General features: G+C 35.9%; 2 protein-coding genes across 6 annotated transcripts; one reads left to right on the top strand and one right to left on the bottom strand.

Annotated features, from left to right (window-relative positions):
• The first annotated feature begins 260 nt into the window (after positions 1-260).
• Positions 261-3,504, top strand: LOC121242604. 2 transcript variants are annotated; one of them, XR_005935927.1, is made up of 6 exons: positions 261-584; positions 699-1,184; positions 1,269-1,643; positions 1,845-2,228; positions 2,662-2,853; positions 2,957-3,093. XR_005935927.1 is itself a non-coding variant. In XM_041140512.1 (6 exons), the coding sequence occupies exons 1-6, from the start codon at positions 482-484 to the stop codon at positions 3,200-3,202; spliced, it is 1,809 nt and encodes a 602-aa protein (XP_040996446.1). In that variant the 5' UTR covers positions 265-481; the 3' UTR covers positions 3,203-3,504. The 2 variants fall into 2 exon arrangements, 1 of the variants encoding a protein (XP_040996446.1); XM_041140512.1 differs by having other exon boundaries at positions 265-584; positions 2,639-2,853; positions 2,957-3,504.
• Positions 3,505-4,539: 1,035 nt separating this feature from the next.
• On the bottom strand, positions 4,540-12,128 carry LOC121242603 (serine/arginine-rich splicing factor SR34A-like). Of its 4 annotated transcripts, none has more exons than XM_041140508.1 (14): positions 11,970-12,125; positions 9,758-10,024; positions 9,492-9,609; positions 9,307-9,372; positions 9,146-9,220; positions 8,919-9,063; positions 8,694-8,740; positions 8,551-8,608; positions 7,871-7,920; positions 7,739-7,795; positions 6,509-6,606; positions 6,350-6,421; positions 6,217-6,253; positions 4,540-4,881 (listed from the first exon to the last, which is right to left on the bottom strand). In XM_041140508.1, exons 3-14 carry the CDS (start codon positions 9,576-9,578, stop codon positions 4,861-4,863), a joined length of 813 nt encoding a protein of 270 aa, XP_040996442.1. In that variant the 5' UTR covers positions 9,579-9,609; positions 9,758-10,024; positions 11,970-12,125; the 3' UTR covers positions 4,540-4,860. The 4 variants fall into 4 exon arrangements, with proteins under 4 accessions (XP_040996442.1, XP_040996445.1, XP_040996444.1 ...); XM_041140511.1 differs by having other exon boundaries at positions 9,788-10,024; XM_041140510.1 differs by having other exon boundaries at positions 9,758-9,829; positions 11,970-12,105.
• Positions 12,129-18,208: the final 6,080 nt, after the last annotated feature.

The raw sequence follows: 18,208 nt of genomic DNA, 5'->3' as shown, positions 1-18,208 counted from the left end.
TATTTCAAATTACATATTACCATCTCATATATTACACCCATATCTATCATGAAACTCAAAAGACAACATTTATGGATAGGCACACATGATGATGATTAAGAGGTTAGCTTAGACAAGCTGTACTTACAAAGCTTAGCGAATTATATATGTCCCATGTCCAGTTGCAAAGAAGCCAATGCCCCGACCGGACCGTAGACCGATCATATCATTCTATTGCTTTGCTCAAAATATTTATACAGATCGACAAGATCAATTATGAGATGATAGGGACATATTTGACATTATGGATATATATTGACCGACAAGGAAGAGAGCTAGCATGATATGAAAGCGACGAAAGCATACACTTTATCGTTTTTTAGGAGTCTGCTTTGCTTTGTGAAGAGAGTGCTTTGAATTGAAACTGATCATAATTTTGAAGGAAAGATCATCAAAATGCAATGTTCAAAGGAAGAAGCTCTTCTTAGGCTATTCTACATTAATGTCTCAAGCTGCTTCCAACTTCTCTTCCTCTTCTTCTACTTCTCCATCCTTCTGCTTCCCAAGCTCTTCCATTTTCTTGGCAGCAATCCATTTCCTCAAAGGTCGAGACTAGCTAGACATGATTATAGCAGCATGCATCTCTCACAGTGTTTTTGCTTGCTCTCGTTCATCTTTTGCTTTCCATTTATTCTAATTTTCCGTGTCATGTGTTGCAGAAACCAAAATGGATATGAATATTACATATTTTCCGAGGATGAAAAATTACAAGAAGAAGAAGAAGAAGAAGATCAAGAAGAAGAAAGGTATGCTCATGTTGAGTGCAGTGAAGAGAAAGATCATGATCTGGTTGCGGACATCGTTCGGGGTGGTGAATCACTGTTGTTTTTTTCCGAACAACCACCCAACTCAGAGCTACCAATCATTTTCTGAAGAATTCGTAAGCATCTGTGAGAGCATAAACGGAGATAACGACCCAGATGATCATGAAGTTCATTCTACTCCTGAAACGCTCTCATCTGTTCATGCATTCCCTGGAGGTTCGGATTCTGAAAATGGAGTCGAAGATGTATTTGTGGAAGAGATCCTTACAAGAGATGCTGATTCATTTCGCCACTCTGCTCAAAATCAAGGCTGGCCCACAATGCCAATAACCAAAGACCAAAAAAGAGGTGATTTCTTCGATGAGAATAAAAACTCTGATGGTACGTACGTTACTGCATTATCATGTCTAGCATCGAAGTAAATTTGTTTCATACTCTTCACACAGTCTGATGTTCCTTGTGCAGTTGCAGAAGATGTGTGCAAAGAACAAAATGCAAACAACAAGGCAGAGACAAATTTCTCGGCGGATGAGAGGTTCTTGATTTTTGTACCACCCAAGTTGGAGACAAAGAAGTTTCTAGCTCGAGGAAAGGATACTGATGACGATGGTGATGATGATGAGATCTATGGTGACTCGTGCACCGTTGGCTCTACATCCAAGAGCTCATCCGAGTGGAAAAGTTCCATTAATTATAGGGATTCAGGGACTGATCAGGATCCATTTTCTTTTTCCTCCCGGAGGAGTTGCCCCAAGTGGGAATCCTACACAGTGTTTCAAAAATATGATGAAGAAATGATGTTCCTAGACAGAATCAGTGCACAAAAGCTTCACGAGACAGGTATTTTCACTAATTTGCATAAAATTTATGATGTTTTCAAAACGAAAAATTCTTTTCCCACCATTCACCACCCCAAACCCCGCACCGAAAAAAGGTGTGGGGTGTGTAAGTGAATAGCAGCTGAAAACATATTATCTCGATCTTTACGAAAAAACTGATTTTGTAATAATCATATTATAACTACCAAAAACCAAACATCAGAATCACTTAGGTCTATTCAAGTGTGTCCAAGATCAATATCAGAGAGAATGGTTCATAAGTTTGCAACCATAAAAGAAAAGCCGCCAACAGATCTTCGTCAGAACCCATATCGTGAACTTGAGGCAGCGTATGTAGCACAGATTTGCTTAACATGGGAAGCTCTTAACTGGAACTACAAGAATTTTCAACAGAAGAGAGCTTCACGCAGCCCTAGTGATCTTGACATGGGCTGTCCAGCCCATGTTGCCCAAGAGTTTCAGCAATTCCAAGTTCTTTTGCAGAGATATATAGAGAATGAATCTTATGAGCAAGGCCGGAGACCCGAAGTTTATGCAAGAATGAGGCTTTTGGCACCAAAGTTGCTTCTAGTGCCAGAATACCGAGGTATTTCAAAGTTCCAAGCACTTTTTTTTTTTAGTCTAAGGAAGAAAATTTCTATTAGAAACGGAAAGAATAATGCATAAGGAGGGGGTGGGTTCCCCAACAAACATCCCAGTACAATAACCACAATGCAAAAGTGATGAAAAAAATAAAAATAAAACGGGTTTTAGGACCAATTTTTAGTTCCCACTCATACCGGGCGCCGTCTTAAAAGATGGTAGTTTGCAAAGTCATGCAAACTATGGAACCACCACTGATGGCGGTAGAACCTCTGCTGGAAGCGGTGAAAGTTGTGGGTGCACTGCAATTTGTTATCTTGAGAAGTTCCAAGCACTTTTAATTCAACTTCATTGATACGAAATCTTTCTTCTCACTATATTAATTGTATTTTTTTTTAATCTGTGTTTTGAAAGATTCAGAAGAAAATAAAATGCAGCATGGTTTTGGATCAAGAATTTCATCCAGAGCATTTCTTATGATAATGGAAGACGGAATCCGAACATTCATGAATTTTCTCAAGGCTGACAAGAAAAAACCATGCCAAATTATATCAGCATTCTTTAGCAGAAACCGAAGAGGTTCAGTTGATCCAACTCTTCTCCATCTGATCAAGAAGGTTAATAAAAAAGTAAGCCTCTGTTTGCATTCGTCCATAACAAAGGCTAAAGCTTTTTGTTTTCCTCCGATGATCAGTTTTAATATATGTGATCTTACACTCTATGTATGCACAGAAGAAGACAAAGCTTAAAGATCTTCGCTGGGGTCGGAAATGCTTGAGAAGAAGAAAATTGAGTGTGGATGAAGAAATGGAGATATTGATGAGTCAAATAGACCTGAAAGTGGTGTCTAGGGTTTTGAGAATGAGTGATATAAGCGAAGAACAAATGCATTGGTGTGAAGAGAAGATGAGCAGAGTGAGAGTTTTAGAAGGTAAACTGCAAAGAGATTCCTTGCCCCTTTTCTTCCCAGCACACTGACCCACCATATATCTATATATCTCCATCAAGTAGTTGCTTGATGAACTAGATAATGAATGTGCATGCAGCATGCATGCATGACTCATGCACAAAATGAATATCCTCCACACTTTTGTAATTACTGTAAAAAAATAAAAAATAAAAAAAGGAGAAAAATACTCAGATTTGCAACTCCCACCTTCCAAACTCTCAATTTAGACCATCACATCTCAAACTATCAAAAAATATAGTATAACCCATTTTCCTTTTCAGAAGTCAAAACTTCAGCTGGGTTTTCTTTTTTGTGCTTTTATTTTTTTAAAAAAAAAAAAAAAAAAAAAAAAAAAAAAGAAAGAAGAAGAAGCAAGAGGGGCCCTACAAATCAAAGTGATTAAAGTGGATGACACGGATATTGGAGAAATGGAATCCATGAAAGGAATAATAGCAGAGACAGAAGATCTATGAATTCTGAAAGGGAAAGACCGAAGACAAAGCAAGGAACATGCACGAAGATAGAGACAAGCATCGATAGCTTTAGCTTTTGTTTTATGATTTTATCGGAGCATTCTGCATGATCAAAGACTGATAAGCAAGGCTGCAGGGAGGAACCCACTTAGGTCGGATGTAGCAGGCAATTAAATAAAGGAAGGAATAATGCGATATATATATATATATGCCCAGACAGAATGCATGGGCTCTTTATGAATTAAGTTAGAGTTACTTTATAGTCATGCAATTGTAAGTACAATTACCTTGGACGTGCCTCCTTGGCTTTGTTTTGGTCCTTGGATGACATAATTAACTTTAAAACATGAAGTAAATTCGACAGTTTGTGCGTATCCATCTTAAAATTGTATCTAATACTAATCAACAAGAAGATCGAATATGCCGCAAGATAGAAGCCAGCAGCAATAAATGCTTGAGTCAATGGAGGGCGAGCTATAATAGCCAAGTTTATAACACACCACCCAAATGCCCAAGTATTCCACTAAGAACTCATTTGAACAGTGAGATAAGATAAAATAATTTTATATAAATTAAATAAATTATTATTAAAATATTATTTTTTATATTATTATTATTTTAAAATTTCAAAAAATTGAATTATTTATTATATTTTGTGTAAAAATTTAGAAAAGTTGTAATGAAATGAGATGAAATGATTTGAGAGTGTTTCTGTATCCAAATAGAGCCTAAAACTACAAAATTTAATATTTTTTAGTGAATCAGGCTTTAAAAAAGGCTAATACCTGAATATTAGGTTTAATATAAATATGTCTGCCACCTAAATACATCACAAGACTAAATAGTCCAAAATCAGAGATTATGACCTATCAATTATATGACAAACATTAGAATTGCAAACCAACGAAAGTGCCATTCACAATAGGTAAGAAGTCACAAATCTCCTGAACAGTAAGTAGCTAAAATATGGCTGGGCAAACACTAGGCAGAAAACAGCCTAAATAGAAAGGAAAGAAACAGGCAAAATAACCAAATTGCAGGACCAAATATTTCAAGAGGTATCAAGCGATGCAACGCACACCTAGTCTACCAAGCATCATCATTAATACATTCCAACCAAAACCATGTAAAAATATAGTAAAAACTCCACTCAAACTCCTCTACCAAATGTCTGGAAGAGTTTTAACATCAATTGCATGGTCCATGGATATCAATCAGCCACTATCCGACCGTGCCTGAAAAGAGATTAAGCTTACATAAGACATCCAGAATATTTCAATAGATTATTTTTATACGAAAAAATAGAGATTCAGAAAATGTAGGGCTGAGGTTTTTTTTTTCTTTTACACTTTTTCCAAAAGCGAGATGACTAACTATTTTGATTGGTAAGCATAAATGGGTCATGCATTAGTAAAGATGGACAAAACACATCAAATGAACATCTTAAGAAATTGTATGTTTATCCTGTTCTACCCAAAACAGGGCAAGCAACTCTAACTGTTACATCATTCCTTGCAAAAAAGTACGAAAACATAAATGATAAGAGATTTTGAATCTCTGATACATGAGAACAGATTTTTTTCTCTAGAAAAAGGAAATAATTGCTTAGAAAAAACACCTTCCACCCTTTAACTAACACGTTTTGCAATGGGCACCCAAAATTACCAAAACTACTACATCGCACCTTCCAACTATTGCCGACTACAAAATAGCATCTTTGTCCAATTATATTCATTACGATGGAAGAAAAATAGGTGAAAATAGGTGATGGCACAATATTGACCGAGATCTTAACAGAGAGTACACATTCCAGCTTTTTAGTAGTTAGAGGGTGTATGGTGTATCAGCTTTAGTAGTGTAAGGAGCACATTGCAAAACAAGTGTTCTAACAAAAGTAAGGATAAAATAGAATTGTCCTGACTCCTAAATGAAAGCGCTCCTAACACCGGGTAAAGTCCACTTCAAATCAAATAATTACGATTTCTGAAGTCACAAACATCTTCAGGCTTAAAAGTTCATGGGAAATATAACTCAGTCCCAATACAGCCGGCCAAAGGGACATTCAATAGTTCCCATGCCTGGTTATGGCAGGAAAAGCCTGAAAACTCTAAGGCCTTGTTTGGATTCAAAAAGCATCCCAACTCATCTCTTCTCATCTAATCATTACAACTTTCCCAAAATCCTAAATACAATAACCAATTCAACTTTTTTCAAATTCCAAAACAAAAATAATATTCTACAATATTTTATTCAACTTTCATCTCATCTCAACTTACTATCTAAACCTCCCCTAAGGAGATTAATGGTCAAGCTGTTATCGCTCCTACACGAGTAGCCAAGTCCTAGAATGTGTGCACCCTATAATTTCACCATGTAATATTAAAAAGAAATAATTTAGCCACAAAGTACACTCACAAAGTAACGTGGTTTGATATGACACGTCAGATGATAAAATTACTTTTATCGTAAAGTAAATCTAATAGATCACATGAAGTCACGTCAGTTTGTGAGTTTACTTTTGTGTAATCTCTTTGTGTCTATCACACTTCTCAATATTAAAGTGTGATTACCTGATAGGGAGATCCTGACCTCGATCTTGATCTTGGCCTGCATGTTGTAGATGTAATATCATTGACATAGGTCATAGAGCAGCACCAAAAGACCAAGAATATAAAATAACCAGAGTAAGCAAACTCAAGATACCTGGAAGATTTGACGGGAGAGGCAGATCTGGACCTTGATACCGATCGAGAAATAGAGCGCTCCAGTGATTTACTGTAAACACACACAACATAACTCATCCAACATAGAAGAACATGCAAAATGCATGAAATAGAAAAAAAATGACAGAAAATTCTGTACCTTCTGTCCCTTCTTTCACCTCTGCTTCGGCTGCGGCTCCTACTTCGGCTTCGGCTTCTACTTCGGCTGCGGCTTCTACTGCTCTCATACTTCTTCACCTGGCCCAGTTGAAGTAAAAATAAACACCAGTACAACAATGAACATTTAGGCCTACCCATACGTATCAGTACCCACCATGTATAAATATACAAATGCCCTACACCTGCCAACAGACCTTGGTATCTAACATTCTTTTAACATAAAAAGGGTGTAGGATCAATAAATCAGCTCAAAGTAAGAAGAGCACACTTCTAGAGGATGTAAACTAGCAAAGTTTGGTTTACATGTAAACCAAACTCTGGTCCTACAATTTAAGGCAGGTTCCAATTTGATAGCTAGAATTTAAAATGTTCCACTTTCACCCTGAAAATTTTGATGGTGCTAATATAATGGATTTAAACGCTACTTTCATCAAAATGAAAGATTTTCGGGGATGAAATTGGAACAAACCTGAGGGAAAGTATTCGAACTTCCCTAAAACTACCACGCACTTGCATTGGTCTTCCCCCCCCCCACCCCCAAAAAAAAAATACAAAAAATAAAACTAACTTAAAATATACCCTTGCCACAATAAAACTCAAAAATGAAAAAAAAATCCAAAACAGTAAAATTAAATAAATCCAAAACAAAGTAAAATTAAATTAAAGCAAAATAGCGAAAATACATACAATAATTTTAAAATATTTGTTTTCAGATATCTTTCTCTTCTTTTCTGTTTTTAAATTTTAAATTTTTAATATTTAGTCATTTTAAATATATTTTGTTTTGACTTATTTTTATTTTTTTAGTTCCTAATTTTTATATCTTTGTATAAAGAGTATTATTTCTCTTTTATATTTAACTTTTTCTGTTTCTTATATAGGTTATTTATTAAGCTTTGAAATGTTCATTTGAAATATTTGTTTTTAGTTTTTAAGTTTTTTCTATTTTTTTAATCTTCTAAAATTTTATCAAGGGTATTTGTGTAAACTCCTTTACAAAGGCATTGCGATATTTTGATAGTTTGGAGGATATTCTCAAAATTGATAGTTTAGGTGGGACAATGCAAATTTCTTGGTAGCTTGAGGAGGGTTTGTGCATTTCCTTCCCAAGTCCTAGCTACTAAATCCTACATACCTATTAGGAACCCAAAGCATAGTTTTCCTTATAATGATCCAACTAAATTATCAAAATCATAAAAAGAGAAGTTACCCGAATATAAGCTCTTGCCCAAGGATTTCTGAATTCGGTGTCATCAAGTTTACGGATCTGAAAAACAAACAAGTAACTCACCATACAACAACACAATTGCAGAAGATCAAGAGTTTTCTTTGAACAACTCACAGCATATTTCATGTCATCGTGATTAGTGTAATCAACAATGCCAAAGGTCCCTGAAGAGACAGCAATTCAATATTGTGATTAATAAATTCAACAATACAAGAATATTGTTAGCAATGCCAACTCTAAGGGAAGATGAATGGCAACGCTTATATACCACAACTATTGCTCCTGCTCCAATTTCTCAAAAGAGCACGACTGATTTGACACAATTTTTTTTTTTGGTGGGGGGGGGGGGGGGGGGGGGGAGAAGGGGGGGATAAGTGATTTAAACAAGACAAACATATATATAACAGTAATATGTGGACCTAGTTAAAAATGAATATACAGCTTGACAAGCTACCTCCCTCCCTCCACATAAACATAAGTGGTGCGCGCGTGTGCCAGCAATACCGTCTTTCACTATTTTAGTTATACAGACTGAACAGAACAACATGAAGGCAACCTACCAAATGCAAACCATAATTCCCATGCATACTGCAATATTTTTTTATGATTATGAGACATTCTATTCTTTTTTTTCCATAAAACTTGCATTTTATAACAAACATAATGAAGAAAGGCACACTGTTAACCATATAAGATCATATGAAATATAAAACCAAACTCATGTAAACCATATAAAATCACATGGGCATTAGTTTCTTCTGTATAATTGACACATATTTTATATAAAGGGATACCTTCACTGTCACGGGATACCTCCGCAAAACATACATCACCAGCTTTACGCATATGATCCTGAAACCAGTTTGCCTATAAGGTTACCCAACAGCAACATGGGGAAAATTTTCAAAGTTGCCTGTCATAGTAAAAACTTCCATACCTTCAAGTCTTGCCAGGAAGCAGAAGAAGGAAGCCCACGAACAATAACTGTAACCACACACATGCACACAAGCACACATCAGAACTGTTCAGAGTACACCTGACATACAAAGTCAAAAGATATAAATATCTAAGTAAATATCTAAGTCCAATCTAAGGCACATAATTATCCAATCACATTCTCCTAAACCCTTTTGGAAAAAAATCTTTCCCCTAATTAATGCACCTCGATATTCAGAATGGCGTGAGACACCAAATCGGCCCCCACCACTGCCGCCGCCGCCGCCGCCGCCGCCACCGCCGCTACCGCCGCTGTAGCCACCACGACGATCACTTGAAGATGACCCTCTACCACCATGGGCAAGTTCAACCTGCATAGAGAACAATGGATAAATTAATAATTTAAAAGGCGAAAAGAAGTACACCAAAAAACTAATTGGTTACTCTTGTTACCCTTAGCCGGCAACCATCAAAATTATAGCCATCACGACCCCTAATAGCATCTTCTGCATCCCGAGTACTATCAAACTGACAACAAATCAGCAAAAAAATGAGTACTGAAACTCATGATCTTATAAATACATACAAGAACAAAACTAAGTGATGATGAGTACCTCCACAAAACAATAACACGGAGGGCGGGGCGGAATCTTTAATTCAATATCCAATATACGACCATACTGCATAGGGAAATCAACATCATAGAGCCATGTCAGTTACTCAGTTAAAGGTCATACTTTTTAAGCATATGCTCAATTACCAGCACAAACTAATAGGGAAAAAAAGTTTCCACCCAAACCTTGTAGAATAGATCTTCAATTTCAGATTCTCTTATATCTGCAGGCAGGTTGCCAACATAGATTGAGCGAGAAAAGCGACCACTCATATCTGAAACTTGAAATAGTGCAGATTACCAACTGCATAAGCAAATGAAATGTCATAAATAAAGAAGCAATGTCTCAGTCTCTAAAATGAAGTCCTGCATATATTGTCATGTCAAATTATCATCAGCAAGTACTGTTGATGATATCAAAAGGAAAGCAAGACCAAAACAATGAAGCAAACCAAGAGAGCAATCCTCGAGGTGAGCCGTACTCCACAAGCTCCATTGCTCATTTGCTCCAAGATGCTCCAATGCTATAATAATATTGAAAATAAAATTTGACCTCCTCATCCTCTCCAGAATATTAGCAGATGTATAGATCTTCTAAGAGTGAGCAAGAATCTCCAATAATAATATATAATACACATAACTCCACCCAGATTCTCCCATTCCCTCTCTATATCCCTATGTATGATTGCAATGCTCAATTTTCTCCAAGCGCTTGTCATCTATCATAAAGAAAGCATTGGTGTCAGGGCTGTAATCAAGCCGACCCGAGTATTGGTTGTTCAGGCTTGGCTCAAGATATCTATATGTTGGCATGAGCTCAACTAAAATTTATCATGCTAGAGTTGGGTAGAGCTTGACTCTATTAAACAAGCAAGCCAAGCTTCAAATTGAGCCAATCACTAAACCATCAAACAGGCCAAAAACATAACAAAAAATAATTCTTCAATTACAGTGTACAAGGCTCCACCATTGAAGCAGATGAAACACAATCGAAAGCACAACGAACTCTTTGACATCACTCACACAAACCCTAACAAATCATACACAATCTGCCATATTGCATGAGAAAGGAAACCAAAGATAGATCAATAACTAAAAGCATCCATAGTGGGCTTGCCAAACCCACTGCTTGGCTATATTTTAGTCAATTCCCTTAAAAAACATCATATAATGAACTAATTAGTTACCCACCAGTGGGTAGCCTGGGTGCTAAGGACGAACTTGTGTGCATGAGCCCCATGTCACAGGTTCAATCCCCCTGGGATCAAACTGTTATTTAAGTGGGAGGGCATGCCACTGGGTTGCTGTGCTAGTCTCCCTGGAGGTTTAGGATCCATGGGTGAGTCCTAAGGGCTCTGCCGTGGGGTGGTTCCCCCGTCATCAAATAAATAAATAAATGCTGAACTAGTTAAATGACCGGTAAAAATAGCTAGAGTTATTTTTGGAGGCCAAATCTGTTGAGCCAAATTCCCTGGCCATTCAGTTTCTTTTCTTATTTTAATTCTTTAATGTCTTTCTCTATGCTCTACTTGGTAGAACTGGAGCTCTCTAGGTACTTTATGTTCTATTGTTATTAGAGCAAAGCAAACGAATGGAAAAGGTATCACATTACATTTAGTTGGTGTCTTTCGGCCAAGTACTATATGTTATGTTGTTAAGTCTTATCATTTGTAGTATGTATGCATTTATTTCCATTCAAGTTCAGAGCAGTGTCCGTTTATATATGGTTCACCTTTTGTAGACGGATGCTCCTATTACTTGTCATGTTTTTATGTGTGTGTTTCTTTCAATATGATTAGCTTGATAAACTTTCCATCTACCATAAGAATAAAAAATTATAAAGGAAGAATGGAAATAAATATTCAAACTAGAAAAAATGCATTTTCTAGTCAAATTTTAGTTAAAGAGTAGCTAGTTCACTACTAATGCTCTAATAGGCCTAAAAATAGAAAAAAAAAAATTGCCTAAAACGGAGAGATCTGTATGATAACACATACGATGAATACTTTACACGAAGCTATGGGCCTATAACAGTTTTCCATAATTTACGCTATGGTAGCTGAAGGAAACTAAGTCAATCTAATCTAAAATGGAGATTAGATTAATTGCATATTCAAGATTTAAAGCAAGAACAAATATTGAAAAAACAATGGGTATACCCAAAACAAAATCCAAAAACATTTTACACTAACCCGACCAAAAAAGGTGAGATGGTTTTCATGATCGTCGTGCATTATCTTTTTTTACGAATACAAAAATCAGAAACAAGAAGATAACCAAGCCATAGCATTAAACAAAATGTCAAAAACACCGGATTTCACAAACTGAAATAGGAGATTTGATATATACAAGAAAAAGTGGACTATAATTTCAAAAAAGTCACGACAGACTCGGGGTACAAAATCCAAGCACATATTAATAAAAAGTGATGAATCCACCATATGGTAGTTAACTAAATCCAGTATTTACGTAATCAAACAGAAATAATGTGCTATTAGTTTTGTGAACACTAAACTACCATTCTCGAAAGGAAACCTAAGAAACAGGGGCAAAAAACAAAGAAAAAAAAACCTGAGCCTCCAAACTGAGTAAAAACCGGTTTTGCCAACACCAAATTACAACAAAGCCTGGAGGAAACAATGCTTGAGTTGAGATGAAACGTACCTTTTGGTCTTAGGGTTTCGGAGAAAACTTGGTGGGAGAGGGAGAGGGAGAGGGAGAGACTGAAACGGCGCACGAAGCAATCAGGCTCAATAATAAACCCTGGCTTTAAACGACACCGTTATTATGGAAACTGAAAGGACTGGAAACAAATAAACCCACTCGAGGTCACTCACCAAAATTAAAAGAAGGGTAGTGCTGTGCCGCCGGCCCGCCAGCTTTGACCGCTGTATGTTGTCCACTAATATAAATTTTTTTTTTATTTTTTAATATATTTAAATATTTTTAAAAAATATACTAATATATTAATAGTCATTGTTTTAATCAATAAGAAAAAAAAATTTGAAAATATAAATATATAAGTGGTCAAAATGAGACAATATAACATCATTATTTTTAAAAGAAAAAAGATCTACGGCTAGTGTTATTTATTTTTTTTTTATGGGATTATAAATAATAATATTTGTTGAATATAAAATGAACTCAGATCAACCCATTAAAATTTTATTGTCAAGAATAAAAAGAATAGATAAGAGAAGAAAGAGATAAAATGTGAAAGATTGATTAACATACAAAAATGTTAAGATTGAGTGCATGGAGCTCAAAGCTCCTCTCCCAAGCTGGTCGCACAACTCTAATAAAATTTGTAATTAGTTCAATTCTTTCCTATTTTTTGACCTCTGCTATCATTTTCTCTACTGTCTGTAGAAAGCTTGATTCTCAGGTAAAAAACTTTTATTGGGGTTTTAATCCTAACAAAAGGTATAATTACAGACCAAAATCTTGGAAGGATATCTGCCAATCAAAGTACTCAAGAGGATTGGGAATAAGAATAACCTCTGATTTTAATCATGCCCTCGTATCAAAAATTGGTTGGAACTTGGCCACAAGAAAACTGAGCCTCTGCAACCAATTTCTTTCATCCAAGTATCTGAAAAACTCAAGTTTCCTAGAAGTCAATCCTAAATTTACTGATTCTTGGTTTTGGAAATGTGTCTTAAAGTCAAAACCCTCATAGCTGCAAACTTGTGCTTTCAAATAGTGCATGGTGTCAATACAAGAGTATGGTATGACCCCCTCCATTTCATCCTATAAATCTGTCCCGAAAGATCACAGCATTCCAATTGAGCCAGACCTTACAGTTTCGGCCCTAATGTTTGAACAACCAAGGAGGTGGAATGACATTCTTCTTCAAGCCCTTTTTGCTCCAGACACAGTGAATGAGATCCTGAAAATCCATTTCCCTCAAATAGCTCGCCTAGTGCCATGGATAAACCAATCTAGACTAATCATAGCTCGGGAATTTTCTCTGAAGTCCTCCTATGATTTCATCCTTTCACAATAATCTACTTAGTCTCCTTCCCTTTTCTCTAAATCAAATTAAAAGAAACTGTAGCATATCAAAATTCAAGACAGGTTGAAGCTTTTTTCTCTAGAAGGTATTCTCTAACATCCTTCCCACCAAATCAAAACTTCGATCTCCTCTATACCTTTCTAGTTAAGATATCATGTGTGCCCCCTTTGTAAGACGGAAGAAGAATCCATTGACCATCTTTTTTTAAAGTGTCATTACATCCAAATCTTATGGAGACTTTCTCCATGGCCTTTGAATATAATCAGTTTTGTTGAGCAACCCCTCAAAGAATGATTAAAGGTTATCTTGGATCCTTCTAAATTCTTGAATATAGATCCAGAAGAATCTCATAGCTTTCAACTTTTCTCCATCATAGCCATGCATTCAGTATGGTTTCTACGGAATCAAGTCATCCATCATGCTCAAAGTCAACATCCTCTCACTTTCTCAAAATCTGTTCTCAAGATTTACCAAGAACACAAACTGATGTAGCACACCAAAAGGCAGCAAAAAGTCATCCCTCCCGAATGGATCCCTCCACCAATATATCACTTCTCCATTTCATATGACATAGCAGTTAGAAACTTCTCTTCCACTGCTATTGCATTATGCAGGTCTTCCTCAAGAGAATTGATCTTTGCAACGACCAGAAAAATTGACTCTATTAATCCAGTGTTTGGGGAGGCCATGGCTACTAAGCTGGCCATCGAAGAAGCTCTTCACAAACAGTTCCAGAATATAGTTATAGAAGGAGATTGGCAAGTGGTGGCCGAACCTCTCAACAACCCCTCTTCCTCTACTGAATGGTTCATCTTTAATATAATTTCAAACTGCTCATTCATTCTCAAGTCTTTTCAAAAATAAACATCTAGAAAATTCATCGATATCAAAATCAATGGGCGCATAGCGCAATGAGTGGCAACAAACAGTGTGTTTGGTAACATACTCCCTATTAAATTACCTCATTGCCTTCTGGACTTCCATAGTGGAAAGGATCCACCTCTGCCTTGAACATATAAGTGTATTTATTTTTCTAAATTGCTGGTTTTGTAAGCTCATACTATGCTCTTTTATAATTTGTTTATCTTTAATGCTCAAGCTTGCTTAGAAAAAAAAAAAAGAAAAAGAAAAAGGAACTCACCGCTCCAAAGAAAGAATAATATCTCTATAAAAGGAGATAACTCAACTAACGTGGCATTTCTATTCACTCTCTCTCTCTCTCTCTCTCTCTCTCTCTCTCTACAATGACAATATCTCCTTCAACCTCTCATTAACATTATTTTTTCTATTATATTGAGAGTTACGTGAGATCATGAGCAATTGTATAATCACCAAATATATTGTATTTCACCCTCAAATGACCTGCGGATGTAGCATTTTATATCGAAACATGTAAATTTTTATATTTCTCTCTTCATTTATATTTGTTATGCTTTATTTATTATGTATTTCATAAATGGGTATCCAAACACCATATCAATGCACTCGTGGGTCATTTAACCGTATTATTGTATTCTGACCATGCTGAAAAATTGCATTAACAATATTAATAAAAGTTAGTACAATTTGTGGGGAGAGGGACCTTAAAAAACATCCCAAGCAGTAAGTACAAAGCAAAAAGCATAAAATCAAATAGTCACTAAAAGTCAATCTCATGTTTCTTGGCATGGAACCAAGAAGATGTCACTATTTAGGTGACTTTTAGCACAATACAGTGTAAGACCTTGATTGTTACAAAGTGTGTTCTATAAGATCTCGATTAAAGCATATGTTGTTAAACACCAAACTCATATTATTAAAAGAGAAAAGCATTAAGCTTTTGGAAAAACAAGACAAAAAGTCACTAGAGAGGGGAGGAGTTCACTGGCATGTGTCCTACACACGCCAATCAAAATATGCATTAGGCTAGGGTCATTGGTGGAGTAAGGTGCCACTAATCTCGTCGAGCAGCTCTTGGGTAATTTTTCAATAATAGTATCTAAGTTCCAAAGTCTCTGAAAAGTAAACAGAATAACCAAAAGTAAAGCAAAATATAGTTAAAAAGAAAGAACAAGGGATAAAGTCATGGTGGAAGAGATGGTTAGATGGCGGGGGAGAGAGGTATGTGGGACTCATGTGGGCCCTATGTGGGGGCTTGTGTGTCTCACATGCTAGCAAGGTTAGATCGTTTTCAACTAATGACTTCGAAAAAAATTTGATTGAGTATCTTGACATTATAATTCTAAGGATTGTGATCATACCAAATGGTGTATCCATTGGAATACACACTCTCCATGATGATTCTCATGGGAGTGATGATTGAGAAAGTGTCAAGAGACACAACCATTTAATTTAGTAAAATGGTTGTGTCAATTATCAATGGTTATATTCATTGCCAACCAGTGCATCATGATCCCTAAATAGGGATCATTTGTGCACAATTATAGCACTTGAAAAACTCATCTATCGATCACCAACTTGTGAGACAAACACTCTTACGGGAGTGTCATTTTGCCGAAATTCTATTCATTTTCATTATATATAATTCTACAGTCGTATTAAGAGCCTTGTCATGATCGATAGGTTATTTTCACACATTGAGAAGAAAAGTAATAGGCAAGTACTTGACTTGGTAACCACACTTGCATATTACAATAATTTATAAAGACTCTCGAATCCAAGGGAAAACAAATCATTGTGAGAGACCTTGAGTATACTGAGAATCTACAAAATTTGGTATCAAGTTACTATTTTGACGAGAATTATTGGAAAATCTTTACACAAAAGGGCAAAGAAGCACTGACCGAAATAGAGGAATAAAATTTTTGCCACAGTCACTCACCACTGCAGAGGCTTGAGAGTGTTGGGGACACATCGGATATTGAGTTGGCATCGTCCAACTCACTGAAGGGAAAGCACAGATTCAACATTTTTAAATTCTATGTCGACCACCCAACGTGAGGAAGAAGAATACCATATTGGTCGAAACGACACCGTTTCTACCAACAATCAAGATAGTTCAAATCACTTTTGACTAGACAAGAATGTCGTTCAACCTAGTGAAGAAGCAAACTACGACATTTCACTGAAGGACATGCAAAACATCTTTTCAAGGACTTTGAAAGCTGCTTAGAAGAAGTAGCATGATGTCATTTTAGACAAACGGAACAATGTCGTTTCATCTAAACCAGGCCTTCACCAAATGGCCCGCATTATAGCTCTATCTTTAGCCCACTTCATTAAGGCCCATGGATTTGTAATGGACTAGACTTAGAAGCAAACCCAAGTCTAACTCACAAACCCACGAGCCGACCCACCATCTAGAACCTCAAGCCTCACCTTAAGTTGAGCCGCGATCGGAGAGAAGGAACGAGTTGCTCCCTGTGCCATTGACTGTGCCATTGACCACCAGGTTTTTGCGCCTGAACCTGGTCTAAACCACCCGAACTGCCTGACTCGGTTTTCTAAATTGGTTCGGACCTGTTTTGGTATTTTGGTCGTTCTGGTTCGCTTCAAGCCCAATTTTGGTTCGTTCAAAAGCTGTTGCGCTCCTCATTTTGTGTCAAATCACTGTAGGGCACCTATTGGTCGAAAATACCACCAAAAATTCCTTGAAATGAGTGAAAAATAAAGAAAGTTTGTGGCAATATGGGACATCACTTTCGTTATTCTCCTAATTTAAAATATAATAGGAAGATTCCAAGATTACTACCTTGGATTAAATCTAAGGATTATTATTATTGTTAAGTTTGTAATAATTTTATTTTCTCACAGTTTGAACTATTGTTTTTAATTTATTTACAATAGAACACATTTATTGTTTCTACATTTTTGTTGTTTCTACATTTCTATTGTTAATTTTCTTTTAAGTTTTATTATTTATGGCGCTAAAGAAAAGTATTAATTCCTTAGGGATAGAAAAATTAAATGAAATAAATTTTCGGGTCTGAAAAAGACATGAATTTTCTTCTAACCCATGAAAAGAGCCTATATCCATTAACAACACCAAAACTATCAAAAAAAATGTAGAAAATGACCCGAATGGAAGTGAAAGAAGCGTGCGAACCAGAGACAAGTGAATAATACAACGGATGGACAAAAATTTTAATTTTGCATTATATGAATGATTATATCATTCCTCTCTTTGAAAATTATGAAATTTCCAAAAAGATTATGGATGCAGTTGCGTTAAAGAATTGTTTAAGGTCAGATATTTACATACAATTATTATTGGACAAGTATAATTGAACATGCATGAAAGAGAATGATGACATAAACGATTATGTACACTAAATGGAATTTGTTGCAAAAGAATTATATGATGCTAGTCATCCTCTTATTGATAAAATGCAAGTTACAACCACACTGAATTATCTTCCTTCATCTTGAGATCATATTGTTACTTATTTAACACATAGTGAAAATAAAATAACAATGACATTGTTTCTAGTACTTATAGTACTTGAAGAAGAAAGGATGAAGATGAAGAATAGCGACAATGAATAGTCCAATTTATTGATAGCTCAGAACAAACATTTTACACAAAACAAAATGAAGCCAAAACAATTTAAGAAAAATGAATGGTAAAAAAAGAGACAAAGTAGACCATTTACCAAAAACTTTTCAAATGTTGGAAGAATGAACGTTATAAATCATAATATCCTAATAAGGAAAAAGCAAAAGAAAGTAAAAAAAATTGTGATGACAAATTCAGAAGTAATGCCCGTGGAACCAGCGTCAAATTCATGGTGGGTTGAATCTGCAACAATAAGACATGTAACACCCCGTCCCAAGGGTCCGGAGAGTTAACTCAAATGACCTGATAATCAACTCCAACATTACTAATACTCTTCTAAAAGCTCCAAATCCAATGTAAACACTTCAAATTTAATTAACTACACATACTTGT

The sequence above is a fragment of the Juglans microcarpa x Juglans regia genome, chromosome 8D, assembly GCF_004785595.1.
Source record: "Juglans microcarpa x Juglans regia isolate MS1-56 chromosome 8D, Jm3101_v1.0, whole genome shotgun sequence".
Taxonomy (NCBI): domain Eukaryota; kingdom Viridiplantae; phylum Streptophyta; class Magnoliopsida; order Fagales; family Juglandaceae; genus Juglans; species Juglans microcarpa x Juglans regia.
The sequence above is the reverse complement of the archived record's forward strand: the minus strand, read 5'-3'. Positions and strand labels throughout refer to the sequence as shown.